The 20,379-nt window shown below is 45.2% G+C and overlaps 1 protein-coding gene across 3 annotated transcripts in view; it reads right to left on the reverse strand.

The window, feature by feature from the left end:
* Positions 1-20,379, reverse strand: part of wdr19 (WD repeat domain 19) — a 207,555-nt gene that overhangs the window by 14,710 nt on the left and 172,466 nt on the right. For all 3 annotated transcript variants that reach the window (XM_070870424.1, XM_070870419.1, XM_070870426.1), the window contains 3 exons: positions 18,318-18,386; positions 12,101-12,178; positions 1,648-1,744 (listed from right to left, as the gene is read on the reverse strand). In XM_070870424.1, the coding sequence (XP_070726525.1) occupies positions 1,648-1,744; positions 12,101-12,178; positions 18,318-18,386 (244 nt within the window). The remainder of the gene's footprint in view (positions 1-1,647; positions 1,745-12,100; positions 12,179-18,317; positions 18,387-20,379) is intronic.

The raw sequence follows: 20,379 nt of genomic DNA on the forward strand, positions 1-20,379 counted from the left end.
GGGTGGGGAGGAGGAGGAGGGGTGGGGAGGAGGAGGAGGGGTGGGGAGGAGGAGGAGGGGTGGGGAGGAGGAGGGGTGGGTGGGGAAGAGAGGTTGGGAGGAGGAGGGAGGAGCGGTTGGGAGGAGGAGGGAGGAGCGGTGGGGAGGAGGAGGGAGGAGCGGTGGGGGAGGAGGAGGGGGAGGAGGAGGGGGGTGCGGGGGGAGAGAGGATGGAGGGAGGGGAGGGAAGGAAGGGAGAGAAGGAGGCTGAACGGCCGGGCCCAAGACTTCGGGCTGGATTTACAGGTAGGTGGCGTCGGGTCTCGGAGGGGGGGTGGGGGGGGGTCGGGGAGAAGAGTCGCGGAGGTCCGGGGGGGGGGGGGGAGGGGGAGAGAGAGAGAGTCGGGGGGGCGGGCGCGGAGGTCGGGTCGGGTCAGGCGGGGGGGAGCGGAGGTCGGGTCACCGGGGGGGTGGGGGAAGCAGAGGTCGATTCGGGTCCGGTTGGGTGGGAGATGCCTTATTCACGCAGCCCCAGTGAGGCCATTCGGCCAGGGCTAGGGGCTGCGTGCTTAGGGCCTCTCCCACAGTTTTGGGCGCCTGGAGCTACTGCACATGCGCACCCACTGTAGCGCGCATGTGCAGAGGTCCGGGCACTGTTTTCAGCACAGGGACCTGGCTCCGCCCCCTACAGCTCGTGCTGCGCCGCGCCCAGCTCCAGAGGGCCTGCAGGGAGCCGGAGAATAGGTAAGTTTTTTTTAGGCGCACTTTGTGGCGCGATAAACGGGCGTCCAGGTCCGGGCTGCGCCGTTTTAGGCGTGGCCCGAAACTTGGCCCATTGAACCTATTTACAGAGAATTGAGCTTCTACAACTTGTCACTGGCAATCTGATTATTTGGAGACCATTTTTTAAATTGGCAAGATTTTAAAAAGCTGCTTGTGCTTGAAATCTAAAATAATTTCGGACTTCCTACATAATTCCCAAAAGACTTTAACCAGTACGGAGCAGGTAACTATTCCCCTTCTCCGAAGCATTTCTTCATCTTTTGTTAGGAGGATCGCCAACGGCAGCCAATCAACTCAACTGTTGGGTTTGCCTGTTTAACCCCTTCATAATCTGATTTAAAGCTGCTATGTTATTTGGATTTACTTCAACAACTCATTGTAAATGATTATCTGTCAATAAACCTGTTTGGTAATTTAGTCTATTACATGACATTATAATTGTCTTCTGATGTTAATATCTCTTACAAGAGCACTTCTCTAAAAATTATATCCCACTGTGCATCTAATATTCATTCAATCAGGAATAATTCCAGTGTGTGTGGGGTTACAATATAACTTTAGAGACAATAAACAAGTCTATTGTTTGCCCAGAGCACACTATCCTAGATTACTCTGTGTACCAGGTCATACTTCAGTTCATAAGAAGTGTGTTGGGAACAAGAGAAAGTATCTGGAGAAGCCTGAATCATAAAACTGTGTTTGTGTCAGGACAGTTAATCGTCTAAAGAACTTTGCCAATGAAGAGCTTAACTTTGTATTAGCTGCAGTGACAATGGATTATCTTTTTTAGTGCATCACTTTTTAAACAGATATCCTGTAGAGGTTTGCTCTCAAAGGAAAAAAAGGTTTCTACATAGCAATCAGTTCTTGCATAGATGATCATACCGGCAGATTGTTCTTCTCTGGCGATGATTATAGCTGTTCTGGCTGCCTCTCGATATTGCTTCAATGCCATATACAGTCGGAAAAGGTACTTTGCATCCTATATTAAGGTGGGAGGGGAGAAAAGGGCACAATATTACTTTTTAAATGCAAATTTTTGTGTATTTCCAGCATTTAGCAATTAATAACGGTGTACAGAATTCATATAGAATCCTTTTCGGTAAGCTAGTCTGAAGCTTGAATTTGTCTCATTAAACCAGAGTTCAACAAAAAAGCTACAAGAGCATTTAGTTGGAAATCAACATCCTGCCATCCCTGCTCCCAAAGCTCAAGGACAACATTTTTGAAATCAACTAAATGATGGAAGATACACAGGAATTCTGTTAGTGCCGACTAACAATTTGCCTTTGGAAAATTGATGAAAATAAAACCTGCTAAAATAATCCAGAATTTGCAAAGTACTTAATTTTTCTTTCTGTCCTGATCATCAAAAAGCTATTCTGTTTTCAAATGGCTTTTGAAAATAATTAGTCAAATGTCATGAAAAAAAACAAGTTAATTCAGCTTGTGCCTCTGTTGTGAGAACATCACTGAATACAAACTAAAGACATCTGGGAATAACATTTTCAATTCAAATGAGATATAATTTTAAATTATTTTTTTTCTTGTCTATTCGGTCTAATCTAAGTTAAATAGGTTGCTCTCTCGTGTTTGACAGAACCTCCCAACCCCAGGCACTCCACCACCAAGAAGGACAAGAGCAGCAATTTCACAAGAACACCATCACCTCAAGTCTCCCTCCAATTCACACACCATCCTGACTTGGACACAAATCACAGTTGCTTCATCGTTAATGGGTCAAAATCTTGGCATTCCCTACCTACCTAACACCATGGTATTAGCATCATCACAACAAAGAGGAGGTCCATCCTACCTTCTCAGGGCAATTAGCGATGGCAGTAAATGCAACCTTGCCAGAGTTGCCCACAACCCGAGAACACAATAAGAAAAAAGTTCATAGCATTTTAAAGTATGGATGCTGTTCTTCCTCCAGTTACACCAGAAATTCAGCACCATATCTTTACGAGAGTTCCGTTTTAAACATATGGGGAATTCTCATATACGTTATACAGTGATGTGAATTTGCACTAAGTTCACTGTATAACTTAAGCACCAGAGAGGCAAGACTGTCAAAGATTAGTCATTTTGTTGCCCACAATTTTTTTTGCCCAGGAAACTAAACACTGGAAACAAACAGATTACAATTTGAAATACGAGACCGATCAAACTTAAAAAAACATTATTTCATGGGATGTGGGCGTCGCTGGCAAGTCCATCCCTAATTGCCCTGGAGAAGGTGGTAGTGAGCAGCCATCTTGAACTGTTGCAGTCCATGTGGTGAAGGTATTCCCACAGTACTGTTAGGGGATTTTGACCCAGCAATGATGAAGGAACGGCGATATATTTCTAAGTTAGGATGGTGTTTGATGGGGAACTTGGAGGTGATGGTGTTCCTGTGCGCCTGCTACCCTTCTAGGTGTTAAGAGTTCGTGGGTTTGGGAGGTTGCTGCCGAAGAAGCCTGCTGTGAATGGAACTGACCATTGTGCAATCATCAGAAAACATCCCCACTTCTGGCCTTATGATGGAGGGAAGATCATTGATGAAGCAGCTGAAAATGATTGGGCATAGGTCCCTGAGGAACTCCTGCAGCGATGTTCTGGGGCTGAGATGATTGGGCTCCAACAACCACCTTCCTTTGTGCTAGGCATGACTCCAGCCAGTGGAGAATTCCCCGCCTGCCCCCCTCCCCCACCACCGATTTCCATTGACTTCAGTTTTACTAGGGCTCTTTGATGCCACACTTGGTCAAATGCTGCCTTGATGTCAAGCGCAGTCACTCTCACCTCATCTCTGGAATTCAGCTCTTTTGTCCATGTTTGAACCAAGACTGCAATGAAGTCTGGAGCTGAATGGTCTTTGCAGAACCCAAATTGAGTATTGGTGAGTTCAAGTACCGTTTGATAGCATTGTTGACGATACCTTCCATCACTTTGCTGATGATTGAGAGTAGACTGATTGGGCGATAATTGGCCGGATTGGATTTGTCCTGCTTTTTGTGAATAGGACATACTTGGGCAGTTTTCCACACTGCAGGTAGATGCCAATGTTGTAGCTGTACTGGAACAGCTTGGCTAGTGGCGCAGCTAGTTCTGGAGCACAAGTCTTCAACACGACAGCCGGAGATTCCTCCGCCATCATTGAGGAAGGGGATGTTTATGGAGCCTCCTCCTCCTGTTTGTTGTTTAATTGTCCAACACCGTTAACGATGGGATGTGGCAGGACTGCAGAGCTTAGATCCGATCCGTTGATTGTGGGATCGCTTAGCTCTGTCTATAGCATGCTATTTCCGCTGTTTAGCATATATGTAGTCCTGTGTTCACCAGGTTGGCACCTCATTTTTAGTTATGTGTGGTTCTGCTCCTGGCATGCTCTTCTGCACTCCTCATTGATGCAGGGTTGGTCCCCTGGCTTGATGGTAGTGGTAGAATGAGGGATATGCTGGGCCATGAGGTTACAGATTATGGTGGAATACAATGCTGCTGTTGCTGATGGCCCACAGCGCCTCATGGATGCCCAGTTTTGAGCTGACCGATCTGTTCTGAATCTATCCCATTTAGCACGATGGAAGATGTCCTCAGTGTGAAGACAGGACTTAAGTCTCCACAAGGACTGTACAGTGGTCGGTCCTACCAATACTGTCATAGAAAGGGAGATTATTGAGGATGAGGTCAAGTAGATTAATCATAGAAAATAGGTGCAGGAGTAGGCCATTCGGCCCTTCGAGCCTGCACCGCCATTCATGGCTGATCATTCACCTCAGTACCCTTTTCCTGCTTTCTCTCCATACCCCTTGATCCCTTTAGCCGTAAGGGCCATATCTAACTCCCTCTTGAATATATCCAATGAACTGGCATCAACAACTCTCTGCGGTAGGGAATTCCACAGGTTAACAACTCTCTGAATGAAGAAGTTTCTCCTCATCTCAGTCCTAAATAGCTTACCCCTTATCCTTAGACTGTGTCCCCTGATTCTGGATTTCCCCAACATCAGGAACATTCTTCCTGCATCTAACCTGTCCAGTCCTGTCAGAATTTTATATGTTTCTATGAGATCCCCTTTCATCCTTTTAAACTCCAGTGAATACAGGCCCAGTCGATCCAGTCTCTCCTCATATATCAGTCCTGCCAACCCGGGAATCAGTTTGGTGAACCTCGTGTTGGTTCTCTCACAACCTGTCTCATGCCAAGTCTGACAGCTCTATCCTTCAGGAATTGGCCAGCTCAGTCAGTAGCGCTACTGAGCCATTCTTGGGGATGGACATTGAAGTCCCCAAGCCAGAGTACGTTCTGTGCCCTTGCTACCCTCAGTGCTTCTTACGTGGTGTTCAACATGGAGGAGTACCGATTCATCAACTGAGGGAGGGCGGTAGGTAATAATCAGCAGAGGTTTCCTTGCCCATATGTGAGCTGATGCCATGAGACTTCATGGAGTCTGGGGTCAATGTTGGGGACTCCCAGGGCAACTCCCTCCTGACTGTACACCACTGTACCGCCACCTATGGTGATGGAGGCATCTGGGACGTTGGCTGAAATGTATGATTCTGTGAGTATGATTATGTCAGATTTTTGTTTGACTAGTCTATGGGACAGCTCTCCCAATTCTGGCACATCCCCAGATTTATAATGAGGAGTACTTTGCAGAGTCGACTGGGCTAGGTGTGCCTTTGTCGTGTCCGGTGCCTAGGTCGATGCCAGGTGGTCTGTCCGGTTTTATTCTTAGTAGCAGTTTGGTACAACTGAGTGGCTTGCTAGGCCATTTCAGAGGGCAGTTAAGAGTCAACCACATTGCTGTGGGTCTGGAGTCACATATAGGCCAGACTAGGTAAGAACAGCAGATTTCCTTCGCTAAAGGACATTAGTGAACCAGATGGGTTTTTACAATAATCTTGTAGTTTCATTGTCACCATTACAGATACTAACTTTTTATTCCAGATTTATTTATTTAACTGAATTTAAATTCCCCAGCTGCCATGGTGGAATTTGAACTCATGTCGCTGGATCATTAGTCCAGGTCTCTAGATTACTAGTCCACTAACACAACATCTGCAGGAAATGTCTCTGCCTTCAGTCACTCCGGCTCAGAATCATTGAGCTGCAGTGCAAGTTAGAGACAATCCGAAACATAAGGGAGGGGGAGGAATTTCTAGATAGTTTTATCCAGAATACAGCCACACCCCAGAAGAAAGCACAGGTTCAGGAAAGGGAGGGTGTAACTGTTAGGGAACCGGGTAGCAGGTACTTAGGCGATGTTGAGAAGGAGGTCCCGAAGACACTGGTCCTGTCCAACAGGTATAATGTACTCGCTACTCGCTACCTGCGAGGACAAGGAGAAAAACTGTGGGAGGACAGCTACAATGCTGACCAAGGCACCATGGTTCAGAAGGCTGTCCGGGGGGAGGGGTGGGGGGAAGAGAGGAAAGCAGAATAGAAATGTGGTAGTGATAAAGGGTTCTATAATTAGGGGGAAGAGATAACATCCTGTGCAGCCAGGAACGAGAATCCTGAACAGTGTTGCCAGGGTAAGGGATATCTTAAGACGGCAGAAGAGTAATTTGGAATGGGAGGGGGTAAATCCAGTTGTCTTGGTTCATGTTGAAACAACTGACATAGGTAGGAACAGGGAGGAGCTCCTGCTGAGGGAGTATCAGGAGTTAGGAGCTAAATTAAAAAGCATGACCTCGAGGGTAATAATTGCTCGATTAGTGCCTGAGCCACATGCAAGTTGGCATAGAAACAGTCAGATCAGGGGAATTAATACATGGCTAAAGGGTTGGTGTGGGAAAGAGGGGACACTGAGACCAGTACTGGGACAGGAAGGAGCTGTACCGATGGGACGGGTTCCACTTGAAAGGAATGGGACCCATGTCCGAGCGGAAAAGGTAAATAGGGAGGTGGCAAAGGCTTTAAACCAGTAAGGTGGGGGAGGAATCTACAAGTAATGAAATAACCACAACTTGTATTTATATAGCTCCTTTAACGTAGTAAAACGTCCCAAGGCTTCACAGGAGTATTATGAGATTAAAAATTTGACACTGAGCTGCATAAGGAGAAATTAGGGCAGGTGACCAAAAGCTTGGTCAAAGAGGTAGGTTTTAAGGAGCGTCTTCAAGAAAGAAAGAGAGATCTTAAGAGTTTAGGGAGGGAATTCCAGAGCTTAGGGCTTAGGCAACAGAAGGCACAGCCACCAATGGTTGAGCGATTATAATCAGGGATGCTCAAGAGGGCAGAATTAGAGGAGCGCAGATATCGCGGGTGGTTGTGGGGCTGAATGAAATTATAGAGATAAGGCGGCTGGAAGCCATGGAGGGATTTGAAAACGAGGAAGAGAATTTTGATATCAAAGCGTTGCTTAACCGGGACCAATGTAGATCAGCGAGCACAGGGGTGATAGGTGAGCGGGACTTGGTGCGAGTTAGGTCAGGGGCAGCCGAGTTTTGGATCACCTCTAGTTTACGTAGGGTAGAATGTAGGAGGCCAGCCAGAAGTGCATTTGAATAGTCAAGTCTAGAGGTAACAAAGGCATGGATGAGGGCTTCAGCAGCGGATGAGTTGAGGCAAGGGCGGAGATGGGCGATGTTACAGAGCTGGAAATAGGTGGTCTTAATTATGCTGTGGATATGTGGTCGAAAGCTCATTTCAGGGTCAAATATGACACCAAGGTTGTGAACAGTCTGGTTCAGCCTCAGACAGAAGTTGGGGAGAGGGATGCAGTCAGTGGCTAGGGAACGGAGTTTTTGACGGGGACTGAAAACAATAGCTTCGGTCTTCCCAATATTTAATTGGAGAACATTTCTGCTCATCCACAACAGGATGTTGGACAAGCAGTCTGAGAATTTGGAGACCGTGGAGGGGTCAAGAGAAGTGGTAGTAACTGATGCTGTGTTTCAGATGATGTCGCCAAGAGGCAACATGTACATGAGAACTAGGAGGGGGCCAAGGATAGATCCTTGGGGGACAGCAGAGGTAACGATGCAGGGGCGGGAAGAGAAGCCGTTGCAGGTGATTCTCTGGCTACGACTGGATAGGTAAGAATGGAACCAGGCGAGTGCAGTCCCACCCAGCTGGACGATGGTGAAGATGCGTTGAAGAAGGAGAGAGTGGTCAAGTCAAGAAGGACGAGGAGGGATAGTTTGCCTTTGTCACAGTCACAAAAGATGTCATTTGTGACTTTGATGAGAGTCGTTTCGGTACTGTGGCAGGTGCGGAAACCAGATTGGAGGGATTCAAACATGGAATTGTAGGAAAGATGGGCATGGATTTGGGAGGCGACAACACATTCAAGGACTTTGGAAGGAAAGGCAGGTTGGAGATGGGGCGGTAGTTTTCAAGGACGGAAGGATCGAGGGTTGTTTTTTTTGCAGAGAGGGGTGATGATGGCAGATTTGAGGGAGAGGGGGACAGTACCTCAGGAGAGGAAACCTTTAACAATGTCAGCTAATATGGGAGCCAGAAAAGGAAGTTGGGCGGTCAGCAGTTTGGTGGGAATAGGGTCAAGGGAACAGGAAGTGGGTCTCATGGACAGGATGAGCTTGGAAAGGTCATAAGGGGGGAATCGCAGAGAAACTGGAGAAAAATGTGAGGTCAGGGCTAGGGCAGGGGGATCCTTAGAGGAAGTTTGGCCCGGTGGGCTAGAGGAAGGAAAGGAAGAGGCAGACTGGGCTGAACGGATGGTCTCAATCTTAGAGACAAAGAAGTCCATGAACTCCTCACACCTGTTGACAGAGGTGAGGGTGGAGAAGACAGAGGTGAGGGTAGAGAAGACAGGGAAGAGGGGTTTAAAAAGGTTAGCAATGGTGAATAGAAGCTGGGGTTCATCTTTACATTCCAGGATGATTCTGGAATAGTGAGCAATTTTGGCAGACGCGAGCAGGACCCGATAATGCTTTATGTAGCCCAGTCAGATCTGGCAGTGAATGGCTAAACCAGTTGTCCACCATATCCATTCCAAGTCTGCGTCCCTTGGACTTAAGGGAGCGAAATCAGGGCTGTACTAGGGGGAACGGCCAGGGTGAGAGCGCGTAATTGTTTTAACAAGGACTAGGGCGTCAACGGTGGTGGTGAGGGTGTGATTGAGCAGATCGGTAGCTGCATAGATGTCATGGTGAATGAATGGAGGGCCAAAGGCTAGACAGTTGGGAGTTGATAAGTGCAGTTGTAAGAGAGTCGGGAGAGAGTTTTTCCAGGGACGGACACAGAAGAAGGTAGGGTGGGGGGGAGGAGGCGGGGGTTGGGGGTGGAAAGGGGATCTGGGTGGAGAGCAATACGAGGAAGTGGTCAGAGATGGCCTTATCTGCGATTGACACAATGGGAGTAGCGAGGCCACGAGAGATGGCAAGGCCAAGGGGGTGGCCTTGAATATGGGTTGGGGAAGTTTACATGGAGGGAGAGATTAAGGGAGGCTAGGAGGCTAGTGAACTCAAGAGGAGAGAGAGCATGATGAATTGAGAAACCAGCCTAACTATAAACAAAACAGGAAAGGAGAGCATAAGAAAGAATAAAGTAAGGGAGGACATTGATAGCCAGGGAATAGAGTTACAGAACAGAGTTAAAAAGATGGTTAAAAATAAAGTGAGAGAAACTGCTATTAAAAATGAGTCAAACTGTTTGTAGAATGTCCGTAATAAAACGGGAGCGGGAGGCAATCATGCGTTGCGAGGAACCACACATAGTAGGGATTACTGAGACATGGCTACAGAAAAATCAGGACAGGGAATTAAACAAACATTGCAAAATATAACATATTTAGAAAAGAGAGAGAGGGAAAAAGGGGAGGTGGAGTAGCTGTACTTACTACAAATAACATAATGGCAGTAGAAAAAAGTGACGCTGCTTTTAGCAAGACAGAAATAGAATCTATGTGGATAGGGATAAAAGATAATAAAGGATCAAAAACACTAATAATGATAGTAAACAGAACATATAATAGTGGAGGAGGTGGAGGAAGAAATATGCAAACAAATTAGGGAAATTAGTAAAAACCTAGAATAATAATCATGGGGGATTTCAACTACCCTGATATTAATTGGACAGAAGAGGTAGGAAAAGGGGATAAGAGAATTAAATTCCTACAATGTGTACAGGACTCCTTTCTAACCCAATATGTAAAAAGCTCAACAAGGGAGGATTCACGATTGGATCTCGTAATGGAGAATGAACCAGAAGAACCAGAGCAGATAAGTGAAGTAAAAAGTAGGGGAACATCTAGGCCATAATATATGCTTTATGATAATAAATGAGAAGGACATAAGTATGCCAAAGACCAGGGTAACAGATTGGAGAAAAGCTGATTTTGAGTGGCTGAGAATAGAACTTGGGAAAATAAAAAGGACAATAATATTGCCAAACAATGACGTAGAACAGCAATGGGAAACATTTAAAACGGTGTTCAACCGAGTCCAGGAAAAATACATTCCACTAAAATAGAATTACAAATTAAAACACCAACGAGACACCATGGATGAATAAGGCCATCAGGGAAAAATTGAGTGTAAGGAAAGAGACATACATTATGTATATGGACAACAGGGGAGAGCATAATAAAAAAAACAATTAGGAAGGCAAAGAGGAACTATGAAATTAAGTTATGAAGGAACATGAAACAAAATAGTAAAATATTTTACAGGCACATAAATAAAAAAAGGAAGGTTGGGATGTGAATAGGGCGACTAAGGGATGGACAGGATAATACCACAGGCAACGATAGAGAAATGGCATAAATATCAAATAATTACTTTAAAATTATGAAAGGTTTTGATGAGAGTAGATACAAAGAGTTTTTCCACATGTGGGAAAGAATAAAACTATATGTCATCAATATAAGATAGTCACCAAGAAATCAAATAGGGAATTCAGAAGAAACTTCTTTACCCATAGAGTGGTGAGAATGTGGAACTCGCTACCACAGGGAGTGGCCGAAGCTAAAGGTATAGATGCATATAAGGGGCGCTTAAATAAACATATGAGTGAAAAGGGAATAGAGTGTTATGCTGATAGGGTTAGATGAGAAAAGGCGGATAGGAGGCTTGAGTGGAACATAAATGTCAGCATGGACTGGCTGGGCCGAATAGTCTATTTCTGTGTTTTACAGGTACAACATCCCGAATCCGGCTGTCATTTTTGAGGCTGCCAAGATGGCGACATTGGGCATCGAGGGACGAGGAAACTGGTAAAAAAAAAACGCAGCGCCGGGGGGCCACGAAAATCGATGGGTGATGAGGAGTGGCAGGAATCGGCTCTATGGGTAAAGAAGTTTCTTCTGAATTCCCTATTTGATTTCTTGGTGACTATCTTATATTGATGGCATATAGTTTTTCTTTTCCACACGTGGAAACACTCTTTGTACTGATTGGATCGGCGGGCGGAAGGAGCGCCAACGGCGAAGTCCGAAACCCAGTAAAATCCGAAAACCGGCACGGTCTCGGTCCCGAAGCTGCCAAATTTCATACGCTGTATCTGAATATCCTGTGTAATAGCCACTATGCTACAGCTTAAAACAATCAATGGTCCAGGTCATCATATTTTTAAAGATTTGAACAGCAAATTATTATTCCAATCAGGTAATTAAACTGAAAGTAAACCATACATGGCAGTAATCTTTTTAAAGATAATATATAAAACTCATCATCATCATAGGCAGATCCTCAAAGCGAGGATGACTTGCTTCCACGCCAAAAAGGGATGAGTTCACAGGTGTTTCATTGTTCCAGATCCCGAACTAATATTCCAGGTCCTAAACTACATCTTGAAGGGTGGAAGATGCCTCTTCCACACCAGCCACCACACGGGCTTGACAGAGCTCGGTCTTGGTCCAGAGGCAAGGATTAACCAAGACGACTGGAGACCAGCTCTGCTACACGGACCCAGCGTGCACATATCACAGTGTGAGCTGCCCATGCTGCCCTCGGGCCCTCGCCTCCTCTGAGCCCCAAACTCACGCCTCTCCTGGGCCCCGGTCACCTCCATTTATAAACTCTTGCTGCTCCTTCGCCCCTCCAGCTGTGCCTGCCTGCACTGTAATTAGTGACCTGGCTTCGCAGCCGTCGCCCTCCTGCAGCAGCACGCACTGCTCCCTGCAGTGGCATGCAGGCAGCCGCACGCTGCTCCCTCTTATGGCCCTGGCCTGCTGATGGTATATATAAAACTATATTTAATGTAATTGGCACTGCATCTACTTTACAGAAGGATACAATACAGAAGCAGCATCATGCAACTCAAGGAAATTCCTTAACTTTGAATATTACTATCTTATATAATCAATACATAATAGGTATATAATGTAGCATGCAAAATAAACAAGAAAATATCTAGCACATATAATTCTGGATCAAAAAGTTACCTTGGGCATTCCGTCACCCTCACCCATTAGATAATCTATCAGCTGATTAGTTAGAATTTCATCCTTGGCTTGTCCAACCTTGCAAAAGTAAAAACAAAACTTTAAAAAAAAAAGACTCATTCTATAGGGTCTTCTTTACCCTTACAAAAGTATCCTTCTCATATCACAGAAACAAGCACAATCTTCTAATAGGATAAATAAATAATTAGTGGTCCCTTAAGATGCAGTAACATTGGGGGTCAACCTGTTCTTTCCACACCATACAAAATGCAGTTTTGGCTCAGTTTTGTCATACGTGGAGAATAAGTAAGAGTATAATATATACATAAATATTTTGATTTTTGGGAAAAAGCCTTGGCTTTATAATGGTTTCCATAGGAAGAGAAATTAAGAGAAATACAGCTTTCACATAACTAGGCATAACCATAGCATTCAAACTCACAATCCTATACAAAATATGTTCTGTTCTTGCTGTCCTCTGACAAAGTTGTTATCGACCTGGATGGACGGAAAGTCTGTCCATATCACAACTGAGAGCAGCAAATTCAATAAGGATAAACATGCCCTTCTGTGTATTCTATATGTTGCAGCGTCCTGATACTGCAATTCCAACAAACATCTCAAATTTCCTCAGAGCAGGAATGAGGCAACAAACATGTCTCAAACAATTACAACTTCTCAAGAAGGAAGTCTCAGCCCATAAATTGCAAGGCAATTGTGTTCTGGAAGATCATGGTCCAAGTAGCTGGGCTTGAATTCCAATCCCATTCGCAGTTACGATCTCTCTCTATTGAGATAAGAGGGCAGTCCATCTTTGGAGTTTCTCAGGGTTTTCTGTAGGTGGGCATAACCCTGTTACTGCTAAATACTGTAAGCCTCATTAACCCTGTAATGGAGTTCGACCTCCGAGTGTGCACAGACGCACGCATCCTCTGCGTACTGCAGTTCAATGACAGAGGATGGGACAACCTTGGATCTGGCCTGGAGGCAGTGAAGGTTGAACAGATTTCCATTTGTTCTATTATTTAGCTCCACTCCAGCGGGGAGCTTGCTAAGGGCGAGATGAAGCATTGCAGCAAGGAAGATCGCGAAGAGCATTGGTGCGATGTTTCCTGCACTTCTCTATTGTAGTATCGTGCGGTGAAGATCATGTCTATTGTACCCCTTAGTCTTAGTGGATGGAATCCGCATTGCGAATCTGGGAGGAGCTCTTCAGCCGAGGCGTACAGGAGCATGGGCCTTACGCTAAACATCCGTAAGACAAAGGTCCGCTACCAACCTGTCCCCACCACACATCACTGCCCCCCCGATTATCAAAATCCACGACGAGGCCTTGGACAACATGGACCATTTTCCATACATAAGAACGTAAGAATTAGGAACAGAAGTAGGCCATAGAGCCCCTCGAGCCTGCTCCACCATTCAACAAGATCATGGCTGATCTGGCCGTGGACTCAGCTCCACTGACCCGCCCGCTCCCCGTAACCCTTAATTCCCTTATTGGTTAAAAATCTATCTATCTGTGATTTGATTACATTCAATGAGCTAGCCTCAACTGCTTCCTTGGGCAGAGAATTCCACAGATTCACAACCCTCTGGGAGAAGAAATTCCTTCTCAACTCGGTTTTAAATTGGCTCCCCCATATTTTGAGGCTGTGCCCCCTAGTTCTAGTCTCCCCGACCAGTGGAAACAACCTCTCTGCCTCTATCCTGTCCATCTCTTTCATTATTTTAAATGTTTCTATAAGATCCCCCCTCATCCTTCTGAACTCCAACGAGTAAAGACCCAGTCTACTCAATCTATCATAAGGTAACCCCCTCATCTCCGGAATCAGCCGAGTGAATCGTCTCTGTACCCCCTCCAAAGCTAGTATATCCTTCCTTAAGTAAGGTGACCAAAACTGCACGCAGTACTCCAGGTGCGGCCTCACCAATACCCTATACAGTTGCAGCAGGACCTCCCCGCTTTTGTATTCCATCCCTCTCGCAATGAAGGCCAACATGCCATTCGCCTTCCTGCTGCACCTGCAAACTAACTTTTTTGGGATTCATGCACAAGGAGGTGTCCTTGGAGATGGAGCATGCGGTGTCCACCGGTACGCTCGCGGCCTTCCGCGAGAGGTGGGCACCGGAGGGACTGGAGTGCATCATCACGCCCGGCAACCAAATTTTAATTTGATTTTACGTTTTAAAGTTTAATTTGTTTTAATTGCCGGTGCTTTTAGTGTCCCCCTCCCCTTTTATAGGGGGCACTTGGAAAAATGTGATTTTAGCGGCCAAAAAAAAACCAAAAAAAAAGAAAAACACAAAAAAAAACCACAAAAAAGGAAAAAAAAAGGGCCTTGTAAATGTCTGCTGTGTCATCCAGGGCGGGTGGCACGGTTTAATGTTTTTTGTTTTACAGATAAACTCAAAAAGAGTTTCATGCACAAGGACCCCCAGGTCCCTCTGCACCGCAGCATGTTGTAATTTCTCCCCATTCAAATAATATTCCCTTTTACTGTGTTTTTTTTCCAAGGTGGATGACCTCACACTTTCCGACATTGTATTCCATCTGCCAAACCTTAGCCCATTCGCTTAACCTATCCAAATCTCTTTGCAGCCTCTCTGTGTCCTCTACACAACCCGCTTTCCCACTAATCTTTGTGTCATCTGCAAATTTTGTTACACTACACTCTGTCCCCTCTTCCAGGTCATCTATGTATATTGTAAACAGTTGTGGTCCCAGCACCGATCCCTGTGGCACACCACTAACCACCGATTTCCAACCCAAAAAGGACCCATTTATCCCGACTCTCTGCTTTCTGTCAGCCAGCCAATTCTCGATCCATGCTAATACATTTCCTCTGACTCCGCGTACCTTTATCTTCTGCAGTAACCTTTTGTGTGGCACCTTATCGAATGCCTTTTGGAAATCTAAATACACCACATCCATCAGTACACCTCTATCCACCATGCTCGTTATATCCTCAAAGAATTCCAGTAAATTAGTAAATGATTTCCACTTCATGAATCCATGTTGCGGCTGCTTGATTGCACTATTCCTATCCAGATGTCCCGCTATTTCTTCCTTAATGATAGCTTCAAGCATTTTCCCCACTACAGATGTGAAACTAACTGGCCTATAGTTACCTGCCTTTTGTCTGCCCCCTTTTTTAAACAGAGGCGTTACATTAGCTGCTTTCCAATCCGCTGGTACCTCCCCAGAGTCCAGAGAATTTTGGTAGATTATAACGAATGCATCTGCTATAACTTCCGCCATCTCTTTTAATACCCTAGGATGCATTTCATTAGGACTAGGGGACTTGTCTACCTTGAGTCCCATTAGCCTGTCCAGCACTACCCCCCTAGTGATAGTGATTGTCCCAAAGTCCTCCCTTCCCATATTCCTGTGACCAGCAATTTTTGGCATGGTTTTTGTGTCTTCCACTGTGAAGACCAAAGCAAAATAATTGTTTAAGGTCTCAGCCATTTCCACATTTCCCATTATTAAATCCTCCTTCTCATCTTTTAAGGGACCAACATTTACTTTAGTCACTCTTTTCCGTTTTATATATCTGTAAACCTTGGGAACCTATCGTCAGCAAGAGCAGACATGGACGACGAGGTCCAACACCACCTTTAGTGTGCCAGCGCAGCCTTCGATCGCCTGAGGAAGAGTGTTTGAAGACCAGTACCTCAAATCTGGCAGAAAGCTTATTAGAACATAAGAAATAGCAGCAGGAGTAGGCCATATGGCCCCTCGAGCCTGCTCCGCCATTTAATACGATCATGGCTGATCCGATCATGGACTCAGGTCCCCTTCCCTGCCCGAAACCCATAACCCCTTATTGGTTAAGAAACTGTCTATATCTGTCTTAAATTTATTCAATGACCCACCTTCTACAGCTCTCTGAGGCAGCGAATTCCACAGATTTACAACACTCAGAAGAAATTCCTCCTCATCTCAGTTTTAAATGGGCGGCCCCTTATTCTAAGATTATGCCCCCTAATTCTAGTCTCCCCTATCAGTGGAGACATCCTCACTGCATCCTTGTCAAGCTCCCTCATAATCTTATACGTTTCGGTAAGATCATCTTTCATTCTTCTGAATTCCAATGAGTAGAGGCCCAATGTACTCAACCTTTCCTCATAAGTTAACCCCCTCATCTCCAGAATCAACCTAGTGAACCTTCTCTGAACAGCCTTCAAAGCAAGTATAGCCTTTCTTAAACATGGAAATCAAAACTGTATGCAGTATTCCAGGTGTGGACTCACCAATACCCTGCATAACTGTAGCAAGACTTTCCTGCTTTTATACTCCATCCCCTTTGCAATGAAGGCCAAGATTCCTGATCACTTGCTGTACCTTCATACTAACCTTTTGTGTTTCATGTACCAGGACCCCCAGGTCCCACTGTACTGCAGCACTTTGCAATTTTTCTCCATTTAAATAATAATTTGCTCTTCGATATTTTCTGCCAAAGTGCAAAACCTCACATTTTCCAACATTATACTCCATCTGCCAAATTTTTGCCCACTCACAGGCTGTCTATGTCCTTTTGCAGGTTTTTTGTGTCCTCCTCACACATTGCTTTTCCTCCCATCTTTGTATCGTCAGCAAACTTGGCTATGTTACACTCGGTCCCTTCATCCAAGTCGTTAATATAGATTGTAAATAGTAGGGGTCCCAGCACTGATCCCTGCGGCATCCCACTAGTTACTGATTGCCAACCCGAGAATGAACCATTTATCCTCTATTCATGCTAATATATTACCCCCAACCCCGTGAACCTTTATCTTGTGCAGTAACCTTTTATGTGGCACCTTGTCAAATGCCTTCTGGAAGTTCAAATACACATCCACTAGTTCCCCTTTATCCACTCTGTTCGTTACATCCTCAAAGAATTCCAGCAAACTTGTCAAACATGACTTCCCCTTCATAAATCCATGCTGACTCTGCCTGACTGAATTATGCTTTTCCAAATGTCTTGCTACTGCTTCTTTAATAATGGACTCCAACATTTTCCCAACCACAGATGTTAGGCTAACTGATCTATAGTTTCCTGCTTTTTGTCTGCCTTCTTTTTTAAATAGGGGTGTTACATTTGCAGTTTTCCAATCTGCTGGGACCTCCCCAGAATCCAGAAAATTTTGGTAAATTACAACCAATGCATCCACTATCCCTGCCGCTACTTCTCTTAAGACCCTAGGATGCAAGCCATCAGGTTCAGGGGATTTATCCGCCTTTAGTCCCATTATCTTACTGAGTACCACCTCCTTAGTGATTGTGATTGTGTTAAGTTCCTCCCCCCCATAGCCCCTTGGCTATCCACTGTTGGGATATTTTTAGTGTCCTCTACCATAAAGACTGATACAAAATATTTGTTCAGAGTTTCTGCCATCTCCATGTTCCCCATCACTAATTCCCCGGTCTCGTCCTCTGAGGGACCAACATTTACCTGAGCCACTCTTTTCCTTTTTATATACCTATAGAAACTCCTGCTATCTGTTTTTATATTTTGTGCTAGTTTAGCTATCTGTTTTATATTTCGTGCTGCAGGGCAGTTGTGATATCCATCCTCCTATATGGCTCAGAGACGTGGACTATATACAGCGGACACCTTAAAATGCTGGAGAAGTACCACTAACGCTGCCTCCGCAAGATCCTGCAAATCCACTGGCAGGATAGATGCACCAACGTCAGTGTTCTCACTCAGGCCAACATCCCCAGCATTGAAGCAATGACATCGCTCGATCAGCTCCACTGGACGGGCCACATCGTCCGCATGCGCGACTCGAGACTCCCAAAGCAAGTGCTCTACTCAGAGCTTCGACACGGCAAGCGAGCCCCAGGTGGGCAGAGAAAGCACTTCAAGGACAGCGGAAGGAGCGTGTGTCAACCCAGGCTCCCCACCCACCCTTTCCTTCAACCACTGTCTGCCCCACCTGTGACAGAGACAGAGACTCTTCAGTCACCTGAGAACTCACTTTTAGAGTGAAAGCAAGTTATCCTCGACTCCGAGGGACTGCCTATGATAATGAATTGCCGGTTAATGCTAAAATGACTGTTTTAGAGAAGTAATGGATCTCTTCTTCCTTCAACACTGAAAATTAAGCGCTTCCCATCTAGTTGTAAAATAGTTGCTGAAGCTCTGAAGGATTGCTGTTCTGTAGAAAGCTAAAGAATAGCCATTGCTTCATCTCTAGCTACAATAAGCCATTACTGAGCTCTTACCGCTTCAATGGCCATCTCAATAGCTTGGCCATCTTCAGATACTGGACATTTCAAGAAGTGTTTCAATGCCTGTTGAACAAAATATATAATGTGCATTCTTTTAAAATGTGTATCAATGTCTGAGTCAAAACAACAACAACTTGCATTTATATAGCACCTTTAGCATAGTAAGATATCCCAAGGCCCTTCACGAGAGCATTACTGAGCCACATAACGAGATACTAGGACAGATGACCAAAAGCTTGGTTAAAGAGGTAGGTTTCAAGGAGCGTCTTAAAGGAGGAGAGAGAGGCAGAGAGGTTTAGGGAAGGAATTCCAGAGCTTAGGGCCTAGGCAACTGAAGGCACGACCGCCAATGGTGGAGCAATTAAAATCGGGGATGTGCAAGAGGAGCAGAGAGATCTCAGAGGGTTGTAGCACTGGAGGAGATTACAGAGCTAGGGAGGGGTGGGCCCATGGAGGAATTTGAAAACAAGGATGAGAATTTTAAAATTGAGGTGTTGCCTGACAGGGAGCCAATGTGGGTCAGTGATGGGTGATGGATGAACATGTGTTGGTGCGAGTTACAATATGCACAGCAGAGTTTTGGATGAGCTCGGTTTATGGATGGTGGAAGATGTGAGGCCGGCCAGGAAAGCAGCATGTATTCGGTTGTGATAAATGGGTTAGATCTAAATCTAAAAAATAACAAATCTAATTTAGAATTCTACAGATAATACATAAATTTGAGCTCATCCAAAACTCTGCTGCCCTTATCCTACCTCGCACAAAGTGCCGTTCATCCATCAACCCCGTGCTCGCTGACCTACAATGGCCCCTGGTCAAGTAATGCCTCAAAAAAAACTAATCTAAATTAGAATTCTACAGATAAAATACAGTAACAGATTCCAAAGTCACACAGGTGACATTTAAATGAGTCCGTCTGATATAAATTAAATTCTTGGTTGAAAGAAAAAGAACTGAAATATACCCATCGGCTCTGAAATTCTCCAAATCGGGGACTGGAAAATGAAGCATAATGAAGATCCGTTGGAATACTGTCTCATGTCTTTCAAGAGCTCACAGGCGGATGTTTCCTGACATCCAGAGAGCATTTGATGGGGACTTTCCGGACCATCTCAGGAATTCCACCCTTGATGCCCTCTGTAGACCTCAATGGAACTCACGCCAATTGAGGCCTGCAAAAAGCTCCCAAAGCCTTACAAGGGAAATGTAATTGGTCTCAGAAGACATTGATTACCTTCCCCGAGGCCTACTTGCTCCACTGAGATCAGGAGAACCAAAGAGGAGAGATTTTTACGGGCCTTCTCTACACCGTCAGACTGGCATAATACAAATCATATATTCTACTGGCAGTTTGGGCTGGACGCCACTGATGCGGCCTTGCAAATGTGGGCAGCCTACCCAAGCCTTGTAGATGACCCCGTTCCCAGGATTTAGATCTGGGCTGGTGCTAAGGCGGGCAGGAATTTCACTCTAATAATAATAATTTTATTTATATAGCGCATTTAATGTAGTAAAACATCCCAAGGCACTTCACAACAATCTTACAAAACGTTAGATATTAACCAGGGAGGGAAAGAGAGAAAAAGCGGGAGAAGGAAGTGTAAAAGAGGTCAAAGGCTCGGGTCCAATGGAGCAGACACCCAGGGATTTTAGGCCCACTGTATTCTTACTGACGCTCAAAGCCTACTTTCCTGATCGCTGCTGAAATGTTAAATTTGATTTCTAGGCCTTTCAGTCCTACTTCTAATCACTCCATCTGGTTCAAGTCTGGCATGCTGTGACAAAGTGCCACAGTGAAATTCTCCCACCCTCCCGTTGGCTGGAGACCCGTTGTGCTGAAATGGTGCCGAATACAATTTTTGATGGGCTCAGGGGCCTAGGCAATGGCTGGAACAGAGGAGATTAAGGGGGAAACCAAGAGATTTTTACAATTATGAACAGTTTTGAGATGGTAAGCAGTGGAAGATTGGTTTTACTGGCTATTAAATTGCTAACATTGGACTCAAGTTTCGGACGCCCGCTAGAACGGCGCACATCGGAGAGGCCTGCCTAATTT

Source organism: Pristiophorus japonicus, chromosome 2 (assembly GCF_044704955.1).
Source record: "Pristiophorus japonicus isolate sPriJap1 chromosome 2, sPriJap1.hap1, whole genome shotgun sequence".
NCBI lineage: Eukaryota > Metazoa > Chordata > Chondrichthyes > Pristiophoridae > Pristiophorus > Pristiophorus japonicus.